General features: G+C 45.2%; 1 protein-coding gene and 1 pseudogene across 2 annotated transcripts; one reads left to right on the top strand and one right to left on the bottom strand.

The window, feature by feature from the left end:
• Window positions 1-17: 17 nt before the first annotated feature.
• MRPL45 (mitochondrial ribosomal protein L45) lies at window positions 18-9444 on the bottom strand. The gene is made up of 8 exons (XM_035136526.3): window positions 9360-9444; window positions 6613-6814; window positions 5896-6013; window positions 3706-3804; window positions 2991-3039; window positions 2273-2422; window positions 1985-2158; window positions 18-406 (listed from the first exon to the last, which is right to left on the bottom strand). The coding sequence occupies exons 1-8, from the start codon at window positions 9435-9437 to the stop codon at window positions 305-307; spliced, it is 972 nt and encodes a 323-aa protein (XP_034992417.1). The 5' UTR covers window positions 9438-9444; the 3' UTR covers window positions 18-304.
• An 825-nt stretch (window positions 9445-10269) lies between these two features.
• On the top strand, window positions 10270-14400 carry LOC118094896 (H/ACA ribonucleoprotein complex subunit DKC1 pseudogene; annotated as a pseudogene). The gene has a single exon (XR_015946620.1). The product of XR_015946620.1 is annotated as an H/ACA ribonucleoprotein complex subunit DKC1 pseudogene (transcript).
• The last annotated feature ends 929 nt before the right edge of the window (window positions 14401-15329 follow it).

Below are 15329 nucleotides of genomic sequence, written 5' to 3'. Positions count from 1 at the left end.
AAGAATCAAAACACTCCTTTCAAATCTATTAATTTACTGAACAACAAGTAACAGGCCATTGCAGGCCAGTTTTTGAAGACATACAGGAGAGATATACAGCAGTTTCCTGAATGCTCCAAGTGCATCTTTGAACAGCTTGTTGCAAGTTCTCAAGAACAAACGTCTACCCATAATGCATGTGAAAAGGACTGCAACAGAGGCATGAAACGTAAGAGGCCTCTAAAGGCTGGCAAGGCTCATTTCACCAGTGAACTCCTTGCCTGGCAATATCAAATTCTGCTCCCCGCAGATCTTCCTTTCGGTATTATTTGTACCACTGAGTCTGTGGGGCTGGTGCCTGTTGGGGAATATCCATTTCCTCATATTCTTGCGAGGGATCCAGCGTTGGTCCTGGAATCATAACAGTCTATAAAGTAGGGGTGGGGAGAGAGAAGGGAGGAAGGACACAAAGGAGCCCATCAATTTTCAAAGGAAGCCACTCTCCAATTACTATACTAGCTAAGTGACCAGCAAATCTGATTGGGGGCGGGGAGAGTTCAGGTTTCCTCCCAACCCCCTTCTATATATCATGGAGGAAGTTGCCTTAAGGCCAAGCCTGGTTTTCCTCGCCTGGTCCTGCTCCTTTTCTTTACACCAGAAGTGGCCTTCAGACACTGAAAGGGAGCTAAGAGATGCTTCTCCCTCCCAATCCCAAAGCTGCACTCAGGATGAGGGTGAGAAAAGCAGCAATGTTTAAAACTGCCTCCTCTCCAGGTATGTGTGTGAGAGAGAAATAAATAGGGAGCGCTGATCTATACTGATTGATTCCACATCGCAGAAGCCGATTTCAATGGGGAAGGGATTTTGTTTCTCTCCACTGGGTCCCTGCCCAGTGATTCCCCAGGTCACCCAGTGGCAGGAACAGGAAGCCGGTCCCCTTCCTTCCCCACCACCGCCACCCATGTTTATTTCATACAATTTATATACCGCCTGATTGTAAGGAAAAATAAAACTTCAAAGTGGCCCTATATGCAGCACTTTGTTTTATCCCTTAGGACTGAGTAGCAGAAGAGGCACGTGCTCAGAACCACCCAATGACTAGGGCCTAAACTTGCACATGCTAAATGGAAAGAAAGACAGGTTTTGCCCCCCCCCCCAGCCATGTCCCAAAATGATGCTCAGGACTGTGCAAGCTTCTGTTTGTGTAGGCCCACCCAGTCATCTACACATCTTCTCTGAGTTCTCCTTCTTTGCATGATGCTACATTGAGATGGGGAATCTGGGCTTTTAAGAGCATGGCAGGGAGAATACGGGGAGCTTGCTTCTGTAGGTACCGCAGAGTTGTTTATACGATGATTGCACTTGCCTTCTTATCCCACCCCCTAACCACGATTATTTAAATGGGGAAACCAAGGTTGAAATATACCCAAAGGCATCCAGAGGCAGGATGTGAAACCAAGTCTCACACAACCAACTTCCTCTGCTGTACACTGTGTGTCTCACTCCAATGTATATTCACAATACCTCCGCACGCTCTTAGCTAAGAAAAGGGAGGGCACCTCTCTACAACAAAATGGAGGTTCATTTTACACTTGCGGATTTCAGCGCCTGCAAGGTGCCTCAAATGGGACAAGCGCCATTGATGGTCTTGTATTTAGGCCAGGCACCCCCAAACTGCGGCCCTCCAGATGTTTTGGCCTACAACTCCCATGATCCCTAGCTAACAGGACCAGTGGTTGGGGAAGATGGGAATTGTAGTCCAAAACATCTGGCAGGCCGAAGTTTGGGGATGCCTGATTTAGGCATTAAAAAAGGTCCTGTTTCAAATCTCTGCATGGCCATGAAGCTCAGCAGGAGGCTTTGGGGAAGCCACTGGCTCATTCAGCTAGAGATAAAAGGCAAAAGTATTTGCACATCACGTTTGCATCCATATCCTGGAGATGCCTTTATAAATAGCATGAGGGGATGAGCAAAACGCTGGGGTTTCCTGCTAGTAACACGGTACCTTGAGAATCGGGTCCTTTGGAGGAGCCCAAGCTGGAACAATCTTGCCGTGTAATCTCCACGGACTGTAGGGGTTGGCCAGATGCCTCTCAAACACAACGTATTCCAGGACGTCCTTTGGTACCTGCTCTCCGCCATGCATCAGCCTCCCAAACCGGTCATAGATAGCTAGACTCTATCAGGAAGAATGGTTTAAAAAGAAGAAGAAGAAGCAAGGTTTCATCAGTAAGCAGTGGCAGACAGAACATGTTTCATTGCATCCAGGGCAAGGGAGACTGGATATACACACCTGCCGAGTGTGCATTCGAACCGTCACTTGTCCATACAGGTTGGTTTTGCTCACCATATCGGGACATCGCACCTGAACAACCCTAGGAGGCTCCAGAGATTCCAGAAAACTCCACCGGATAGTCTTGTATCTGTTTCCTCGGACCATTTCCTAGCAATTCAACATTTTGCGATTTTTAGTGTCAAGGATGAGCGTAGGGTTTCTAGTCTCTCAAACTACATGATCCAAGTCAACCCCACTTTCAGCAGGCGATTAGCTACACTCTGGGTCTCCTGAAAGTGAATCCAGTCCCAGTGAATCCAGTCCCAGTGGGGCTTCTTGGACGCCAAGATTAACAGGTGCCAAATGCAAACCCTGCTTGCCAAGGATAAAGAGGAAGCACATTGTAAGGCTCCCGATTGCTCCTTTTCAGCCATGTATTCACATGTGCCTATGTGAAGTTGGTTGTAATGCAGGTTGGACGTGGCTTGGAGGAAACAGCCTCCTGGGCTAAATTAGGACCACAGGCTGGAGTTCCCTCTGCAGTGCTATCGTTTTATTTACAGTGTGTGTTATTTTGTTCTTTTACAACAGGATAACGTGCAAGATCTATGAACACAGATGCTTCATAAGCATTTTAAACAGATGCAATAAAATCATAAAAGAGGCACTAACATATCAACATTTCTTCCTGACATTTTTAGGGACTTTTAACTCTTTGATCTTCTCAGATATTTACCGGGTAACAGCGTTCAGTCACTAAGGAGTGAAGCTTCTGTTTGTTAAAGCTGTAATGGATTAAAGAAAAAAGTATTACCAAAATGCTTATGCAGACCAACTTAATCGAGATACTGTTCTTCCTAAAAAGGTTTGGTTTTCTACTGTCAGCAACAAAAATAATCCTGAAGCACATTTGTGCATAACCAGGGGTAAATTCTAAACTCTTGAGAACCTCCCAAAACAGTGGGACTCTCAAGAAACTAAACTTCCTGATTTGTCCCGTCTTTAAGCATCATTAACAACGCATACTCAATATCCTATTATTTCGTCACAACTAGTTAAGATGGGACAACTGTTTTCCTTTAACCAGGCTGTGTTTGTATGAACTACATTAGTCAATGTGGGGCTTCTCCATTGGGATTTAGCAGGTTACAGCAAGGGTGGGCAGATAAGAAAATCCCCATGAATTGCAGACACATCAGTGCCTGGTAATTTTAGTATTTAAAAAAAATATGGTGCGTGGTAAGCTTCTGAGGTTCATTGGACTCTCAATTTTGCTCAATTAAAAGCTTGGAGAAAACTCCTATACCAACCTATTCAATAAACAATATTTAACCTATTTTATATCAACAGTCCTCTGGATCCAAAAAAGGTTGTGAAATTGTTGCAAATCAAGAGTAGCAGGGGCCAGAACCAAGAACCCACAGATACATCCTAGACCTAAAGCATCTTACTTTGTCAAGTTATTGTGAGCTTCAATAAAGATGTTCTGTGCTTTCTCTGGAAAGGTTTTTGTGCTGAAGTCAGGATCATGATCTTTGATCTTTCGGATCCTGCCAAGGAAACGACAAGAGAAGTCTGATGGAGAGAAAGCAGCCATAGTTCATGGAAAACAGTCCTCAGAAAGGTTAGCACTGGGCCTTTTCGCATCTATAGAAACTATGCATACACCACAGCAATGAAATTAAATCCCAAGATAAGCTTCCACATCTAACACACTTTGCCCTCAAGCAACTGTGGAAGGTAGAGAGGTAGTCAGAGAAGCCCCCCCCTCATGACTTGCCATGATAGTCTATATCCCCCCCCCTTAAATTATGCATTTTCAGCAATGTTCTAGAATCGTGGACTGATGCTGCTGGAGCAATCCAAATCAAAGGCATGCTACTACCCTAAGGGAGAACCGCCTTTGCAAATTTTATAAATCGGCACATTACAAATTGTGGCAAAATGCAGAGAAGAGATGCAGAGGTACTCTTGCACATGAAGCTGATATAGATTCACAGCCAATTCTGTATAAACAAATGGAAAATGAACCTACCCTGATCCTGAGATCATCATCTGAGGCCCTTCTTCAGATGCCTCGCCCATGAGAGGTCTGGAGAGAACGGGCCTTTTCTGCAGTGGCTCTCTCTAGGGAGGTTCGACTGGCACGTACATTATACAGCTTTAGACGCCGGGCAAAAACGTTCCTCTTCAATCAGGCCTTGGGCCTGATTAACATCTTATACCCCTTTTAAATGTATTTGTGGGTGGGAGGGGGAGGGGGTTGTTAGTTTGTGGGGGGTCTTTTGTTCTTGGTTTAATCACGTATTCTGTGTTTTTTATTGTGAACTGCCCTGAGATCTACCGATGAAGGGCAGTATATAAATTTAAATAATAATAATTCCATTTGGTTGTATACGTGTTTGTTCAACTCTTTATTCGCTATTCGGCACCTTGTGATAAATTTCTGAAGAGGTGGTATATGAACTTATTAAACAAAATAGGTTACTTTGCATAGATTGTAGTACACAGGTGTTTAACGGAATTTCTTGTGACAAGATGTAGTGGTTGCCACTATCTTAAAATACTCTTTAAAGGATTAGATCAGGCATCCCCAGACTTCGGCCCTCCAGATGTTTTGGACTACAATTCCCATCATCCCCGACCACTGGTCCTGTTAGCTAGGGATCATGGGAGTTGTAGGCCAAAACATCTGGAGGGCTGCAGTTTGGGGATGCCTGGATTAGATCAATTCAAGGAGGATAAGCTTGGGGGGAAACCTAACTACTACAACTAGGAATTGAGCATGTTAAGAGGCAATATATCACAGATTTCCAGGAATCAAGGAAAAACTACAAAGGAGAGCCCTCTCAACCATACCCTGTTTGTTAACTCACTCAGGGTGCCCAAGTGGCCAGTACTGGAGGAAATGAGACTTTCCATCTACTCCGCTAATACTTACAGTAGGTTCTTTAGCGGATGTTTGTATGCTCACATACCATAATCATACATTCTGAATGTTATTTAGGTTTCTGTGCATTCCTAAGAGCCAAAATATGCAGCACATCATACTTCCTAAGAGTGCACCACTGTAGGCGGGGCCGCAGCTCATTGGCAGAACATCAGCTTTGCATGCAGAAGGTATCTCTATGCAGGGCTGGAAATGTCCATCTGACACTTTGGAGAGTCACTGCCAATCAGTATGGGCAACACTTAGGTAGATGAACCAAAGTTCTGGCTCCATGATAAGGTAGCTTCCTACGTTACTCCTACCCCTTGTAAAAATAAAAACCCTTCTCTACAGGCAGCCCTGGACACTAAAGGGAAGTGCTTGAACCTAGCCTTCACACCAGCATTTTCTAAAAAGCCTTAACATTCATAATATGAGATCACTACCGCTGCATTCTCAAGTACTACTGTCTCATACAACGTGCTTGGGGGGGGTGTACATAAATTATGATTGTTTTGAGGCTTTAGGGTGAGAATACACTTAAGGCACACATATAAGGGAAAAAAATAAGGGTTGCTTTATGGAGATCTGTGACATAAACCACAGGTACTGCAAGAAAAAGGAATACAGAATCATAGAATGATGGCTAGAGGTCTTAGACTGACTGTTTGCCAGAGTGAATGAGAGAGAGAGAGAATGAGAGTGGACATACGCTAGCTGTGAAACTGCAGTCTGCTTGACCTGCTCTGTCCTTTGCTTTAGCCCTTCCTTTGACAAAGACGACACACGGGCATCTCCTTCTGGAGGAATATACGGATCGAAGATCCCAGCTGTGTAACCAAACATAAAACAATCAAATATAGCAATAGGTTATTTTTTTTTAAAAAAACAAACAAAACACCACCAGCTAACCCCCTGTCAAAATGTAAAATTATCTCTTGGGAGAGGCGATTAAGGTACACATTATTGCTAATTTATCTACTGAAATATTGTTGTTCAACCACAAAGCTTGACATTGCAATCATCAAATGTTGCCCATGCATGTACAAAGCAACTCATAGAATTGGGGGGGGGGGCTTTTTTAAAAGAAAAATATTGTTTTAAAAAGGTTAAATAAAGATTAAACAAACACATAATGCTGCCAGACAAAAGTATGTCTCTAGGCAGCTTACCAGCTCCCACTCAAGGAAAAGTCACACCCTGGACCCTAAAGCTACAATTTTAAAAGCCTCATTTTTAAAAGCCACATCCCCACTTTTGTGAATGGCTCCTCTACACTAAGGAAGACTCAGACAGCATTGAAGGAACATGTGAAAAGAATGAGTGAGATATCTGTTTTGCTTTTGGGCTCAAGATTTCAAAAAGTCCAGTACACAGGTTGAGCGCTATTTTACCACCTTCCCCGTAACAAATAATCACAACCACCTACCTGTGCAGGAAATATTCATGGGGCGTATCAACCGCTCATGAGGTAACACCAACCCTGCAGCCCTGGCATGCTTCATTTGCTCTTCCGGAGTTGCGTACTTTGCACCGACGGCAGGGGGGATGAAATACCGCCTCTTTGTTCTCACTGGGACCACAAGAGAGGATGGAGCCAAGCGGGCAGCATTCAGTAAACATTCCACACCCTGTTGAACGGAAGAACAACAAGCAAGTAAAGTCAACAACATTGAACCGCACTGCAGATAGCCCACTATTTATCTGCTTCCCAAATCAAGTTGATTTCATGACAGATATGTACCCGTTGGCCGGTATGCTCTCCTATTAGATAAGCATTCGGCACATATCAGCTTGTAGATGAATGCACATAAGGAGCAAGCAGCATGTCCAAGAGATGCGTGACCAGGATGGTGAGGGGCCTGGAAACGATGCTGCATGGGGAAAGATTGAAAGAGCAGGGCATATTTAGCCAGGAGAAGATTAAAGGGAAGACAATATAGTGGTCCTCAAATAGCCAAAGGATTATCAGGTAGGAAGTGGGCAGATTAGAATAATGGGTAGAAGTTGAAAGGAAGCAAGTTTTAGCTAGATATTAGAAGGCTCCTAATGGTAAAGAGTTGTTGAACAGTGAAACAGACTGCCTCGGGGCTTCTTTTCACTGGAAACATTTAAGCCAGGGCTGGACAGGAACAGGCCATAGCTCAGTGGTAGAACATCCGCTCTACAAACACAAGGTCCCAGGTTCAATCTCTGACATTTCCAGGAAAGGTTGGGAACATCCCCTGTCTGAAACCCTGTAGAACCACTGTGAATAAGTATACAGTAGATAATACTAGGCTAGACAGATCAATGGTCTGACTCGGTATAATGCAATTTTCTATGTTCTAAGGTGCTGTATATGTCCTGCATTGAGCAGAAGGTTGAACTAGATAATCTCCAAGGTGCATTCCAATTGTATTTCTCTTCTTACCAAAAAAAAACCCCAACAACAAAAAAACAGGTAGTCCACCTTCTGGGACTGCACATTCCATATTCCCAGAATGTTTATACTTCTGTCTCAGCAATGTTTTTGCTGGCTTGATCATGTACATACCGGTAGAATGGAAGATGGATCCCCAAGGATGTGCTTTACAGAGAGCTGGCCCCAGGCCTTTTGGCAGACCAACTCTGTTATAAAGATGTCTGCAAATGTGGCATGAAGGCTGGCAACATTAAACCCACCATGTGGGAATCCCTTCCAGATGACCACGCTGCCTGCAGACAGGCAGTCAGGTCGTGCATCCATAGCAATAGCCAGAGAAGAAATTACCACTAGGAGGAGTGAAGCAAAACCGGATGCCTTCATCTGTCCCAGCTGCAATGAAACATGTCTCTGTCACATCGTTCTCTACAGCCACAGCAGGTGCTGTAACTCTCCAATGGTTTGACTTTACCCCTGATGGCATACTCTTCCATTGCCTCTTGAGACAGAAGGATGTCAACAACATACGTCTGTATGCCTTCACAAGATCTTCTCTCTCCTGCAAAAATACTTCACTTCCCAAAACAATTTACTGGTAAAAAGGAAAATAAAAACCTACACCACTTCCCACAAAAAAGTAGTAGTCTGCATATCACTGAATAAGTATAAATGAATAAGTTTTGAAACAAAAAGAAAAAAGGAAGCGGTCTGTAGAGACTAAAAGCAAAATCAGAAGCATGCACACAAGTTCCCCCTTGTTTCCTGAAATGGTGTCTGTGAGGGATGCAAATTAAAAACTCCCCCCCCCCAAAAAAAAACCCACCTCGGAGACATGCACACATTCAAACAACAAGTTTGCATTTCCCACAGGATACAGCACACATATACAGGCAATGCACACCTAAGTAAAAGAACAGAAGCAAAACGTCCTTCCCAAAGTCAAGCACATGCTAGCATACAGACCACATAAAACCCTAGCCCAGCCTTTACCAACCTGGCACTTTCCACATATTTTGAACTCCCATCAACTCAGGCCACTAATAACATCATACATTCTGTTCCAGCTAGACAAATGTACCTTTTAAATTTAAAAACCTTCGCTTCCCCTCGCATCTCTATGCCTGGAAAGATTGCAATAATTAAATCTGTGGCACCATGAATATGTGACACTCCTTCCCACAAAAGTTTGCCCCAGTCAGCCACAAGCACATATACACTGACACAAAAATTACAGAAGCACCCAAATGTATTCCGAGTTAACACGAATAAATTCCATCATCATCATCATCATCATCATCGCGAAGTAAATCAGAGACAGCTAATGTCTATAGATATGCTGTAAGCCGCCCAGAGTGGCTGGGGAAATCCAGCCAGATGGGCGGGGTAATAATAATAACAATAACAGTTGTTGTTGCTGTTATTAAAATTTCTGTTAGTGCCCTATACCCGCAGATCTCATGACAGTTCACAACCCTCCTTTCCTCTTATGTCTTGTTACCAAAAAATATGGGGGTGCCTTTTGATGCAGTCTCTAACGTTCTTTCTTTAACTTCTATGCAGTTTATTTATCTTCTTTATTTCTTCTCCGTTTTATGTTGTGGGTTTAGGGAGGAGAGATCGCTTGCTTCTTATATGTTGACAAGCCGTAACTACTCTTATGGCTAGGCAAGGCAAGGCACATGCATGCACGAGGAGATACTGAGGCAGGCTTTCATAAACACGCTCACCCTCCTCCGTCCACCCCCACCGACCCGCCTCCCCCGAGGAAATACCTGCCATCCCACGCGCAAAGGGAGCCTCGCCATCGTCCCCGGCACGGAGGCAGCCATCTTGAGACGCACCCGTTGCATGCCGGGAGGAAGGCGAGAAAGGGGGGGAGGAGGGGGAGGAGGAGGCGAAGGGCGGAGGAAATGGAACGCGGGGAAGTTCCAGCGACTACGTCACGGTCTCGCTGCGCTCCGCCAAAGGGTCGGTCGGCCAAAGGAGGATATTTCGCACGCGGGCGCATGATGAAAGTCCCAGAGACAGGAGACCAGACGTCGTCATAGCTCAGGGAGGACAAGGAATGAAAAGCCAATCTTCAGGCAGGGCTAGATCCGTACTTATTTAGGGTTGCCATACGTCCGGAGTTTCCCGGTCACAGAGCAATACCGCATTCGGTGGCAGCGTCCGCGCGGGAGTCGGGATTATCGGCCAGGAGAAGCCGGATGTATGGCAGCCCTTGTCGGCAGTGCCATTTTCTCGTAAAAATAGCTCAGAACCGGCAATTTGTTGCGATTTTGAAGGGGGAAACAACTTGGGAAGGGGGGAAAGCTCACAACAACTTTGGCAAAAGAACAAAAAAGGTCAACAACTTTGCCAAAGAAAGCAACTTTTGTTTGAAATACGGCAACCCTATACCAGCCCAACTTACCTGGGAGTAAGCCCCGGTTAAGTCAGTCTGGCTTACTTGCATAGACAGGGCTGTTAAGTCACATTTACAGAAGTCCCATTGCAATCAGCGGGACTGAATGGGATTATTTAAATTGCATTGATGTAAAACAATGCGATTTAAATAATCAGCGTAGCTCTGTTGATTTCAATGGGACTAAATACAGCTGAAAATAAAACGTTTCGAGGGTTTTCCTGCCCTCTATGGTGCACCCGCCCGCCCCGCCCACCAGCTCCCTGCTCACCCAATCGTCGCTCCGTCCCTTTTTTCCCGCGCGCCGCGCCGCTTGTCGGAACGGAGCGGAAGTGGGCTAGGGGATTCCTTTTCGCTGGCGGGAGGCGAGCTGGGCGCGTGTCTCTCAGAGGCAGCGCGTGGCGAGGGCGAGATGGCGGACGGCCCAGGCTCTGTCTCTAAGAAGCACAAGAAAAAGAAAGCACAGAAATCTCTGCGAGATGAAGATGTTGCTGATATACAGTATTCTGAAGAATTCTTTATCAAGCCTGAATCCAGAGTGGCTCAACTGGACACATCACAATGGCCTTTACTTCTCAAGAACTTTGACAAGCTGAATGTGAGGACAGCACACTACACACCCCTTCCTTCTGGTTGTAATCCCTTACAAAGAGAGATTGGTGAATATGTAAGGACGGGCTTCATCAATCTCGACAAACCTTCTAACCCTTCTTCCCACGAAGTGGTGGCCTGGATCCGCCGCATCCTACGTGTTGAGAAGACAGGGCATAGTGGCACATTGGACCCCAAAGTGACTGGGTGCCTGGTTGTATGCATTGAGCGAGCAACACGCTTGGTCAAGTCTCAACAGAGTGCAGGCAAAGAGTATGTGGGAATCGTTCGGCTGCACAATGCAATCGAGAGTGAGGTTCAGCTGTCAAGGGCAATAGAAACACTGACTGGTGCCCTCTTCCAGCGGCCCCCACTCATTGCTGCAGTGAAGAGGCAGCTGAGAGTCCGAACAATCTATGAGAGCAAATTGGTAGAATATGACCCAGAAAGAAGATTGGGTATCTTCTGGGTGAGCTTGTGAAGCTGGGACCTACATCCGGACACTGTGCGTGCACCTGGGCTTGTTGCTGGGAGTTGGAGGTCAGATGCAGGAGCTCCGGCGGGTGCGATCCGGGGTCATGGGAGAGAAGGACCACATGGTGACTATGCATGATGTGCTGGATGCCCAATGGCAATATGACAACAACAAGGACGAGTCGTACCTCAGGAGGGTGATCTTCCCCCTGGAGAAGCTGCTGACATCCCACAAGCGACTGGTTATGAAGGACAGTGCGGTGAATGCCATTTGCTATGGTGCAAAGATCATGCTACCTGGCCTGCTGCAGTATGAAGACGGCATCGAACTCAACCAGGAAATAGTTGTTATCACCCCGAAAGGAGAGGCCATCTGCACAGCCATTGCCTTGATGACAACTGCAGTGATCTCTACTTGCGACCATGGAGTTGTGGCAAAAATCAAGCGTGTGATCATGGAAAGAGACACGTACCCTCGCAAGTGGGGACTTGGCCCATCTCAGAAGAAGATGATGACCAAGCAAGGCCTGTTGGATGCACACGGCAAGCCCAATGAGAAAACTCCCCAGGCCTGGAAGACGGATTATGTGGATTGTAATAGGGTTGCTGGAAAGGAAAAGGTAAAAGAGGAAGTCGCCCAAGAGGAGCCAGAAAGGCCACCAAAGCGGAAGCGGGAGGTTGAAAGTGATGGGGAACCCGGTGCAGCAGCCTCCTCTCCCCCAGCCTCTCCAGAGCTGCAAGCAGAAATCAAGAAAGCAAAGAAGAAAAAGAAAGAGAAGAGGAAGTCTGAGCTTTCTGAGAGTGGCAGGGAGCTAAGCGAAATGGGCAGTAGCACAAGTGTGAAGAAGAAAAAGAAGCAAGAAGAAACTGAGAGCTCAGAGTAACCAGCATGAACCATCCAGAGCAGGCAGCCTAGGCCAGCATAAGAAAGAGTCTGAAGGCCTTAACAAAAGTGCAGACTGGATCATTGAGCAGAGACTTGACCTGATTGCTGTGCAAATTAATGTACTTTTTGTGGGGGGCCAGCATGACAAGCTCCCTCTGTCCTGTTCTAAGGGTAGCTGGAGGAATTGGAGGCCACAAACCCACCCAGGCCTTGGTGATGTTGAGGAGTTGCTCTGAGCTCCTTTTCTGGGGGTAGCACAAGGCAGCCCTTGATTTTGGCACGAGTAGCAGAGTCTTCCTTTGCCCCTCCTGCCTTCTTCCTTTGTGTTTCCCTCTGCTTGAATGTGCAGGAGCTGCTGAACGTAGCGCCAGCTTGGGGTGAAAAGGGGTTTTGTCGTGAGTGGTCAGATGCATCATTTTAAAAATAATGCTTTTGTATTGCCCTCTTTGTGCTTACTTTGACTCTCTTAATGAGCCAGGATCCAAACGTTTTCCCTCAGGGTACCATACCGCCTCCTGTTGCTTTTTAAAGCAGATACTGATTTTTTGGGGGAGGGGATATCACACTTGCAAGTCTTGGAAGACTTGCTTCTGGTCCTTGCAAGCTCACATTCTCCTTGGTCCCAGACGCCTTTCATTCAGCAAAAATGTCTTGCTTCCTAATCTGGTTGGGGCCAGTTGAAAACAGATGCTGAAGCAGAGCAATAGTCCAGCTCAGTGTTTTATCCCACATGCAGTTTTGAGAGGGGATCAAGCCTTCTGTCCAGGTTTTTTGCGTGGGCTGAGAAAACGATTGGGAGTCTGTACCCGTCCCTGTGCTCACATGCACACAAGGTCAGGGGACCTCTGCATGTGGCTGTCACATTTGGGGGCAGATGCTGTGGTCTATTCCCATCCCTGTTTTCCTTTTATTTTCCCCCCACCCCCATATTTAGCCAGAGTACCAAAGTTGATTTTAAAAGGAGGGATGGTTCTTAATTTTTTATTAAATTACAAAACTTCCAACTCTTAAAAATAATAATAATAAACATTTCAAGTGTGTTGTAAGTGCATTATACAAATGTGACACTAGATGGCAATGGTGAGCTACGGCAAATTCAATGTATTTCTTTTTTTAAAAAACAACAGATTTTTAAAGTATTTTCAAAACATTTTTAATGTTTGTTTAGATTCCACCTTAGTGTGGCTAGGTCGGGGCTCAATCCAGAAATGTAGATCTTTAACGAACAGGGGAAATGACTCTCAAAGCATCTCTCAAAGCATCTGCTTCTTTACATGCGAGGATTAGACGTAAAGAATATCAGGGAATGTGAGCAGCAGTAGGCTGCCTTCCTGTGTAAGCACTCATAATGGGGAAACCTATGGTGTTCAAAGAGCAGTTTATAAAATTGACAGAAGGGGGAGTATTATCAGGCAAAACAACATTTCACACTATTCCCTTGATCTGAATTTTTAGTCAATACCCCCTTCAAACTATGGTAAAAACAGGATAGTGTACATTATGCAATTTAAGAATTTAACACCATGAAACTCAGTTATTTGAAAAGAAGTCTATCTTCTATGGCTGAATTGACTTGAAAGTGTGTGTCCTCTCTGCCTGTTTCAATACTAGAAACTGGGGAAGGACAGGTTTCAGTGTCCTCTGTAGTTCATTGTTGTCCCCCCACTCCAGGATTAGCAGAAATAAGCTGCAAAACAATACAAGTAATGCAAATTCATTTCATTTGCGTAAATACACAGGTTAGTGTTGCAGTTACTTGGAACACTGGCAAAATCTGCATTGCCTTGATAAAGATTCCTTTTCCTCGCCCAGTGTATTCGCCGTCCTTTCACTTTCTTCAGTTAATTTCATTAGAAAACGAAAACCACTAGACCAACACATAGCTTGCACCACACGTTTCTTAGGATGTCTGTGGATTTCATCATTATGTAAATAGGGGAAGTGGAAGTGACACGGCTGCTTGCCCCTGGGCCCTGTCTTGAGTTTGCCCTCTGGTAAATCTAGTTGCCAACCCCTGAACATTTTTTTAAATATTTTAAAACTATATGTAGTAGTTACCTGTCCAGCACTTTTAGGATAGGCCAGGATATAGGTCCAGACATGGATCCAAATCTTATATGACCTATAGCAGGCATCCCCAAACTTCGGCCCTCCAGATGTTTTGGCCTACAACTCCCATGATCCCTAGCTAACAGGACCAGTGGTCAGGGATGATGGGAATTGTAGTCCAAAACATTGGGAGGGCTGAAGTTTGGGGATGCCCGACCTAAAGATTCTCTGAATGGTCTTGGCCAAAGCTCTCAGTTCCTGTATCTGCAAAATGGGAACAGTATTCGCCTAGCTTTCCAAAGTGTGTGTCACGACACGTTAGTGTGTCAGCTGCATTGTGTAGGTGTGTTGCGCTAACACTCCCTGCGCTTCTCCCTGGCCAGGAAAGAGTTAGTTTAGCCTCCGGTTTGCTAGTTCTGTAAAACTGAGTATGTCACAAAATGATGCATGTCCAAAAAAGTGTGTCACCGACATGAAACGTTTGGAAAGCTGTGACCTAGCTGATTCACCTTTAAACTGTGCTATGGGGAAAACTGACATTTCTCAATGAAATGTCACAGAAATGCTGCTGATTTTCCCAATGCACAGTCACAGAGTGGTGCTGGGTGCGTCTTAGGGCACATTCTGTTCTAATGTTGGGTAACCATGAGACCCGAGAGAGAGACAAGGGTGTATGCACCCTAATATACTCCCCAGTCTCTTCTGAAATGCACAAGGTTCCTCAGCCATCAAATCAAGGTAGAAAGACATAATACATTGGCAGAACACATACCTGGCTTTCTTAGAACTGGGCAAGATTCCTGTTTGAAACCCCAGAAAGCTACTGCCCCCCCCCCGGCCACAGCATAGAAGACAATACTGAGCTGGCGGGACCAATAAGGTAGTTTCCTATAAAATGATTTCCTGAAAAGTAAATAACTTTGAAAACCACAGTCTTGCTTCATACACTTGTGAAAATTAGGCTGAAATCCTTAAGCATGCTTGCTTGAAAATAAATCCTACTGAAATCAATTGGACTTCCCAGTCATTAGGATCAGGGGTTAGGGATGGGGGAGAAATCGGATTCCATTCGCATTTAAAGGCAAGCTTTCTGAATCTGCACTTTCTCAAAATACAAGATTCCTTCAAAATTCAACCAGCTCCAAATTTTGCAGTGCGATTCCGCACATGTAAAATGCACATACCAGAGCAAGGTGTGCATGTAAATGAGTGATAATACAAAATGCATCCTACTTGGGGGGGGATAATGTATGTGTTAGGCAAAACTGTGCATATTGTACTAACATGCTTGTGAAATTTGATGAAGATGCTTCCCCTCCCCCCAAAAAAACAACTACT

The sequence above is a fragment of the Zootoca vivipara genome, chromosome 12 (genome assembly GCF_965207765.1).
Source record: "Zootoca vivipara chromosome 12, rZooViv2.hap1.1, whole genome shotgun sequence".
Classification (NCBI taxonomy): Eukaryota; Metazoa; Chordata; class Lepidosauria; order Squamata; family Lacertidae; genus Zootoca; species Zootoca vivipara.
The sequence above is the reverse complement of the archived record's forward strand: the minus strand, read 5'-3'. Positions and strand labels throughout refer to the sequence as shown.

Coding starts and splice junctions, on each gene's coding strand:
- MRPL45 (XM_035136526.3), bottom strand. CDS start 9,437: ATGCAACGGGTGCGTCTCAAGATGGCTGCCTCCGTGCCGGGGACGATG. Junction 3,805..5,895: donor ACTGCAGTTTCACAGCTAGC/GTATGTCCACTC, acceptor TTTCCTTGGCAG/GATCCGAAAGATCAAAGATC. Junction 3,040..3,705: donor GCTCACAATAACTTGACAAA/GTAAGATGCTTT, acceptor AATCCATTACAG/CTTTAACAAACAGAAGCTTC.